At 46.9% G+C, this 8,336-nt stretch overlaps 1 protein-coding gene across 2 annotated transcripts in view; it reads right to left on the bottom strand.

Annotated features, from left to right (window-relative positions):
* The window catches only part of Pde5a (phosphodiesterase 5A), a 119,103-nt gene extending 111,035 nt beyond the window's left edge, over positions 1-8,068 (bottom strand). The window contains exon 1 of one of the 2 annotated variants that reach the window (XM_060392801.1): positions 7,728-8,068. In XM_060392801.1, the coding sequence (XP_060248784.1) occupies positions 7,728-7,855 (128 nt within the window). In that variant the 5' untranslated portion in view covers positions 7,856-8,068. Of the gene's footprint in view, positions 1-6,436; positions 6,605-7,727 lie in introns of those variants that run through there. The other variant, XM_060392802.1, reaches the window with a different exon arrangement.
* Between the last annotated feature and the right edge of the window lie 268 nt (positions 8,069-8,336).

Raw genomic sequence — 8,336 nt, forward strand, 5'->3', positions numbered from 1 at the left:
TTATAAACTACCAGAAAAACAAAACACTATTGAGAAAAGACAGGGAATATGTGTTGTCTCCTTTAACTGTCCTGAGAACTCTATGAGGTGAAGCCCATCAGCTCCAACTTACAATCAGTAAGCCACGTATCTAAGGTCACTCTCTCAGAAAGATGTCGTAGGAATCGAAGCCTAAGCTTCTCACGTGTGAAGGTCCTCATTTCCATGAACAGAAGTGCGTTTCAAAGGTTTTAAAAACAGTGGCTCTAAACTGAGTAGCGGTGCCAGTCCTTGAGGGAAATCTGGAAATATGTGGGAACAGATTTGATTTCACGATCTTGGGGGCGTTCTTGGCATTAGGGATGCTTCTGGCATTAAGTGCCAGGGGCCTGAGGATGTAATTCACCCTGCAGCTTTGACAGACAGCTTTTCAGCGCAAAAGCATCGCAGCCAAATTCCAACTTCCACTTGCACTTTGAGTGAAAAAATTAGCTGGCTATAGGGATATTAGAGGAAGCAGGAGATTTGAGGCGCCTCACCACCTCCATAATCTGTACCCTGAAAGTAAATAATTCACTTGGGCTTGACATGGCAATGAAACAAATACCCTGCCTAAAGTTCTTCAGTATTCCCAAGTGCTCTCCCCTGGGAGGAGCTTACCAGACGCAGAGAAAGCAGAGCGCTGAGTCTGAGACTCAGAACTTGCAAGTTGGAAGGGTCATTCTGCTTTGCATTTTCCCTTGCATTCCTGATGGCACCTAAGAATGATACTGCTTAAGGAGAAACTGCTACAATCTGAAAGAAAGCACAGGACCTGAAACCTATGTACTAAGTAAGTATGCTGATTGGTTTGCGGTTTAGAAACAGAAAACTGTGCTATTTGAGCATTTCCCAACCCAGATTCTAAAGAGTTCAATGCAAGTATATCTCGAAGATCTGTACAATCCTATAAATGTGCTTTCGTTTGGTATTTTCAAATGATCATAATTAAAACATAAAAAGGTGAAAAACAGTACGTCTTACGTGATGGGAATCACCAGCCTATTGCCAAGTATTGCCCTTCAATTTCGGTGGAAAAGTAAGCAGTATGCAAGCAGACTTTCATTCCCATACGAAAAGTGAAATCCAAAAGTGAGACTGCTATGCTATAGGGCTAAAAGGCACATGAGCGTTCCAAGGGCCAGCGGGAGAAGTGAGCTAATACAAGGCATGGAAAAGGCCTCGTGGCCATGTTGTACTGTCCAGCACCCCAGCTGAGGCCATAATAACTTCGCAAGGGGCATTTAATGAACGCTGCCAATTTGCATTTGACTGTAGTTTTATCATTCTGCTCATAATTAACTTAAAATGTAATTTAGGGTTGCAGTTGCATAAATGTTGTAACTATGATTAAGTTTATATCTTTATACAGACTTTAAAAGTTCCACATTCAGCTTAACAACAAAATGAAGAGAGCTCAGAGGTGGGTGTGACTCCCAGCTATAATCCCAGTACTCAGAAGGCTGAAGCAGGAAGGGCACCATGAATTTGAACCTACATAGCTACCCAGTGAGTTGCAGGAAAGCCTACAACACAAAGTAAGGCTCTGATAGAAAGAAAAAAAGGGGGACTTAGTCAACACCAGATGTGGCATAGCCATAGGGGTCTGTCCACAACACTTTGACAGTCCCTCCCCCTGCCTCCCCTCTCCTCCCATGCCCTCACCCCTGACCCTGTCCACAAAGGCAAGCTCAGACCGTGTGCTACCTGCCCTCACCCATCCCTCTCTGTGTGTACCTAAGGGTTTAATTATTTTATTAGTTCAAAGGATTAGGATTTTTTTATATTCTTACATACGAATTCAACAGAGAATGCAGATGGTTACTTTATATATATATATATATATTATCACTAAAATATCAAATGACGGTCAGTTTCCAACAGAGTTAAAGCACTGCCCTCCCCCCACATACCAAAACAAACACACAAAGCTCTTCAGAGAAGTCATTTTATACAACGAAAATCCTTCCTTCTCCCAAATAGAGGAAGGCAGAAGTAGGTAGATCTCTATGAGTCCGAAGCCAGCCTGGTCTACAGAGAGAGTTCCAGGACAGCCAGGGCTACACATAGAGACCTTGTCTGGATAAGCTAACACACACACACACACACACACACACAGAGAGAGAGAGAGAGAGAGAGAGAGAGAGAGAGACGAATTGTTAACATTTTTCTTAGAAACTTAACACTCATTTTGTTTTTGTCCACCTTATATATTTGATTTAAAAGTCCTACCACTCATTAAAAATGAATAAAGTCTTTACATTGTAAAAAAAAAAATACAATTTAAAATAAATTGAGAATAACAAGTCAGCAAATAAGACTATAGTGCTAAATATCAAATGAATGAGTCGTGCGGAGAGACTTGCTTGGGTTTGACTCCTTGGTATGCAGCTCCCTGGCCCTTACTCCTGAGAACCTCAGATGAAACGTAGCTAGCTCCAAGTCCCTTTCACGGCTATACCACTAGTCAACCTGCATGCACATCTGTGCCTCTAAAGGAAGGCTACAGGAGGTCCATGGATCGTCTGCACTTTAGAGTCACAGACTAATCATTTTCAACTCTCCATGACCAATCAGCTCACTGATTTATTTCATTGTCCCAAAGCTTACTAAAGAAGTTTTCATCCTAAGCAGATTCAGCTCTGAAAACAACAACAAAAACAGATGTAACTTGAAAACCACAATTGAAAGTTCAATAAATTATGTTTGGAGTAGAAACAAATAAATACTATCCGGCTCTGTTTAGTCTTTTCCATTACAAAGGAAATCATTCTGGAGCATTATTAAAACACCCAAGGCAGCTTGAGCAAAGCTGTAATTTGTGTCTCCAAATACAACGGAAGGAGAGCATCTCAGTAAAACACTTTGTCTGCCATAGAAAAGTTGTAAGTGCACAACTGTATACAATTTTTTTTAATTTAATTAGCTTAAAAGAAACAACATAAGAGACAAAAGATGGTCAGTGTAGGTAGAATTATTTAAAAGGCAATGGGATTGGGACTGGAGAGATGGCTTAGTGGTTAAGAACAGTGCTTGCTCTTCTAGAGTACCTCAGTTCAATCCCCAGCACCCACATGGCAGCTCACAACTGTCTGTAACAGTTCCAGGGGATCTGAGACCCTCACACAGACATGTATAAAAGTAACCAGGAACGTACATAAATAAAAAAACAAATTATTTTTTAAAAAAGGCAGCTGGGGGCTGAGTATATATATAGTTCTCTGGTGGAACTTGCCAACAGTGCTGGCAGTTGTAGATACAATCTCTAAGTCCATGAAAAGTAAGTCACATTGCCTAGAATAAGCAAAACACCAATATGCTTCCTAATCTTTAAATACTGTTGATGTGATCTCATAAAAATAGTGGCAGTTTTTATAGGATTACACAAGTTGATTGAGTTTACATTATAACACAAAAATCGCTTTATTTCAAGATTAGCCATCTAATGAGTACTGCGCAAATCTTGATCATGTAGAACCAGGCTGGCTCTAAGAAGGATCTAGAACTCTGAAAACATTACAGAAAGGAGGATACTGAGAAAGAGCTGTTGTTACAAGACTTCTATAGATTCTTGTGGGCAGGAAGAACTGAAGTCTATCAGAATGCTTCCAGGAAACTAGAGGGCAGTGTGGGGTACATAAACCACAAGACAACACAAGAAAATGTGTTATTCTGTGAGAATTATTGCTCTAAATAACTAAATACACACAATAACACTCAGATTGGGCCATTGTTCTGAAGATTTTATTATTTTTAATACCAGTGTTGCCTAAAAAGTATGCTTACTAAAGTATTTGTTTGAACACTGTGACATACTTTCCATTCCTATGTAATTATAGAAACAGTAAGTTCTAAGAATGGAGAGCAGTATTTGTTTTACATCTCCCATCTAAGTTGAATGTATGTATCCTACAAATAAAAAGGTTACATCTTTTAGAGGTGAAGAGGGAACCAGGCATACTGGTCCATGCCCATAATGCCAGCTTTTAAACATTTGAGAAGCTGAGATAGAGTAAGCCTGAGCTACATAGTGGGTTCAAAACCCCAGGACAACTTAAGGAGACCTTATCTCAAAATAACAAATATTTGAATGTTGGGTATCATTTGGCAGAGCACTTGCCTTGCATACAGAAGGCCATAATTAATTCTCAGTACTGCAGGAAAAAGAATAAACACGAAAAGTCAAGAAGAGAACAAAAAAGAATCCCAAATACAGGACCTAAACACTCAACTAATTGAGCACAGCTTTGCGGTGTCAAGTATGTCACAGGAGGCAACCAGGACCCGTAAAACTTCTGTTTCTGGACTTTGATCCAACCTGCCATAAAACTTGTCCTCACTTAAATCTCTTGCTTCCATTATATGTCAAATATTCTCAGGCTTTTGCCAGGCACAAAACAAAGCAATGAAATTCAACCATCTCACCCCTTCAATAGTAAATGACTTAAAAACACCACCCGCAATCATAGACCTGATTAGTAATTGATGAAAGGTAACACTATTCAAATATGCTGTCAAGAATAACAACAGCTGCTGAGTGGCTCTAGCACCAAGAAGGTTTCCTTTGCAAATGTCTGCATATTAAGACCTCTAATTAACTCAGTCCTGGAGAATTCCAAATGGTTTTGGATAGTGAGGGTGGGAACGTTCTACTTACAATTCACTAGAAAAACAAAGCATAAATTCCCATGCCAATAAATTATGTTACGACCTGTTCAACCTTCACAGTCAAATTCATACAAATGGGTTGTGACAACTAAAAAGCAGCCCCCCATTCCTTTGTTGGAGAATACAGCCACTACTTCAGCGTGTGGCTGCATAGCTGAAGGGAATTTTAAGAAAAAAAAAAATCTTGACAGTTATAACTGCTATCAAGGTCAAGCATAATAAATTCAGGAATGCCAGGAGTTTCATTACGTTCCTGGACTCTCCTTAGACCCAGATAATTGGGCCTGGGGAACAGGAAAGTGTATAACACATTTGTATCAAATGACAACAGTTAATAAATGCAGAAACATTTCCAACAGTAAGCCTGATTGTTGGTGCAGTTGGGCAATCTAAATGAATCCAAACTCATTTTAAACTCTTAAAATGTTCCACATGCCTCTCTGTACAACAACTGTTTCATGGATAACCTGAATCACATACATTTCTTTTTTACACAGACACATATGGATTACACTTAAAAAGCATCGTGCTGTAAAATTAAAATGTATAGAATAAACTTTTATCTCGATAATGTGGACCACACTAGCCTTAGCAATCTAGCTTTAAAAAAAAAAAGTAATAATAATCTATTGGTGTCCAACTTCCTGTTCTTAATGTTAAAAGCCTTCAGCTAACATCACCAGCATGAAGCCAAACTTCAATTTCACGAACAAGGCCCTCAGGCTACACAAAAATTCCTAGATTATTATTCTTTATGCTAAAGTAAGTTTCTAAATCTTCTCCTAAAAATGTGAAGGCCTGAATTACTTTAAAATATTTTACACTTTCATTTTCTAAGTTGTACTCCAAAAAAACACACACACACTCACAGAGACACACACACACAAAGTATATATAGTTCATATAATGCACTAACTGGGGAAAGAAAAACTTTTGGAATCTCAGAATATCTAAATTTTACAGTTAGCATTGTAATTGATATTTTAATTGTATTTTACTTGAGAGAAAAAGTTATAATAATTGTATCAAACGATTCTTTATACTTTTCAATACAACGTTGCTAACACTGACAAGGTTTTTGGAGGATTTTGACAGAGCCCTCACCTAGGACTGCTCAAAAACCTCCAGTAAACCATCCAAAGTTTGTCTTCAAAGCAGAGAGAGGAAAACAAAGAATGGGACATTTTTGCTGCATTTTTAGCTTCCAGCTGTTAACAACCTATCTAAAGGACACCTCCAAAGAATACTTTAGAACTCAGCTCAGCTCTCCGGCCCCTCCCCACTCTCTGCACTAACGCCAAGGAAGAGGAGGATGGGAGTGTGCAGAAAAGGGACACCGGGACAGATGGTCTCAGAGCAGCTAGTGACCCCTGGAAACTGTTGGTTGACAGCAATCGATATTTCTAGGTCGAGACGGTCTGTCTCGGTGCTTCAGCTCAAACTCCCAGCAATGTTTCAAAGAGAGACTGCAGAATTTGAGGAAAGAAGACCTAATGGGGGTGGGGGGGAGTTTAAAAGGAGGGCTGGGCATTTGGGGCACATCAGGACGAAAGAGATGGCTCAGAAGTGGCTCGGCGGGAAAAGAGAAAACTGACCCCAAGCAGTACCTCCGAGGGAAAGCAAGGACACACACACACACACACACACACACACGGCCCATCTACGACGGGGCGTAACTCCCCGCAGGTGCGCGGGGTGCCTGGCCCCTCCCGCACCCCTCCCAGGCAAAGCGGGATGTTGAAGGAAGTACCTCTTTTTGTCTCCACAGGGCAACATAGCCAAAGTGGGGCTCTCGTTTCCGAACTCGCGGGGCGGCGGGTTCCGGAGACTCTGGGGGCCGGCGGAGGCCCGTGGGTGCCCGGCCGGTTCCCCTACGGTCCCCGCCGCCTCTTCGCTGCGGGTCGCGTCGGGCTGCGGACCCCGCGTGCCGTCGCCCCCTGGCGGGCAGAGCCCGGCCGAGCGGCGGCTGCGCGCGGGTGAGTCCCCGCCGGCTCGTCCACCATCCCCGCCCGGCGAGAGCCGCCCTCCCGGCTCGGGCGGCCAGCACCAGCTGCTCGACGGCCGTTGCCCCAAGGCGCCGGTGGCGGGGCTTCCAGCCCCCTTCTCCAAAGCGGAGCTCGTCCGTCCGGCCCAGGACGGCGCGCGGGGGGCCGAGCGCGCGCTCGCGGGCGACTCCTCGAGCTTCGGGGAGGGGGGGGGACCCGCCCGCCACGCACTCCGCTCCACCCTCTCGCCCCTCCGCTCCACTCTCCAGCCTGCGCGCGCCCCGACTGCCCCTGCCTCGGCCGGTTCCTAGAGGACAGGCTCCCTCCTCCACGCCCTCCGCCGCTGCCTCCCGGCGCTTGGCTCGAGACCAAGGGAGAAGTGGCCTCTGGGGTGTCCCGGACTTCGGGCTCCCCCCCGAGTCCGCCCCGGCCGCCTCCCGCCCTCCCTTTGTGTCCGCTCCGCAGAGCTCCGCGACGCAGCTCGCGGAGAAATGATCGGGGGCCACTGTCAGGGGGTCCCAAAGGCGACAGCCCTCGCTGGGGGCGCCCCGGGCGCGCCGCTGCTCTGCGGGGAGGAGAGCAGACCCCCACCCCCACCCCCGACTTCCCCGCCCCTCCAGGGTCAGAGCGAGCCGGGCAGGGGAGGAGCGCGGCCGCTGGACGCGCCCGCCAGCGGTGCTTCCGGAGCCGCTGGGAAGGGGCTCTGGCTTGTTTTGGTTTGGCTAAGCCGGTTTTTGTGGGGGAGAACCGGGAGGGGAGAGGGGGCCGCGGGGGGGAAGGCCCGTGGGAGTGCGTGAAAGTAAATCTTGCTCCCGGGCCGGGTGTACGCTTTTGTTTTTAACTTGGTTGGGCAAGGAGTATCTAAGCCTCAAGTGTGCTCGCTTTAAGTCTAGGGCTCCGGTCCATACGGGGACCGAGAAACTACTTGTGAAGCAACCGGCCTGGGAACAGGGATTGTTTGGTGTTGAACCCAGGGGAAGATTCAATGGGGGGAGGAGAGATCAGCCCCGGGTCACGCTCCAAGGCCCTGGCCGTGTCCTTTGTGGCTCTTCTTACCTGCTGGCTTTTCTAACAAAGTAAGAGAAGGTAAAGTCCCGGTGATCGTCCAGCCAGGCTTCCACCCAGTCCTGGTCCCTCTGCGGCTGCGGCTGCGGCTGCCCGGAGCTGGGGCCGGCTCGTTCCATGTCGGGTGCCGCGCGTCTCCGTAGCTCTCGGGCGCAGGAGAGGAGCGGGGCTGTGATCGAGACCCTCCCCTGTTGCCTTTCTTCGGTCCCGCAGCCCGTCAGCGGAGCCGCGGAGCCGCGGGCAGGCCTCCCAGCCCGCCCCGCCCCGCCCCTCCAGGTCCCCGAGGTTCCCAGGTGGCCCGCGCCCTCCTCGGGGTCCCGCGGAGACCGGCGCGCAGCATCTGCCGAGGCGCTGCCTGGCGAGCTCTCCGGAAGCCAAGTGGCCCGGGCCAGCAGGAATCCAGACCGCCGCTGGGGTGCGCTGTGGGCGCAGACGGCGTCCCTAGGCAAGCAAAGGTGACGGTGGGTGGGTTTGCAATGTCCTTTTCTAGGAAGGGAAGATCAGCCTGAGGACCTATCCCGAGTCCAGGAGACAAGAGGCGGGGAGCTTCCCTGGAGAGTGAGAGAGAATGCTAGCCTGGGTGGTTTCCCTCGTTCTTAG

The sequence above is a fragment of the Meriones unguiculatus genome, chromosome 10, assembly GCF_030254825.1.
Source record: "Meriones unguiculatus strain TT.TT164.6M chromosome 10, Bangor_MerUng_6.1, whole genome shotgun sequence".
Lineage (NCBI taxonomy): Eukaryota > Metazoa > Chordata > Mammalia > Rodentia > Muridae > Meriones > Meriones unguiculatus.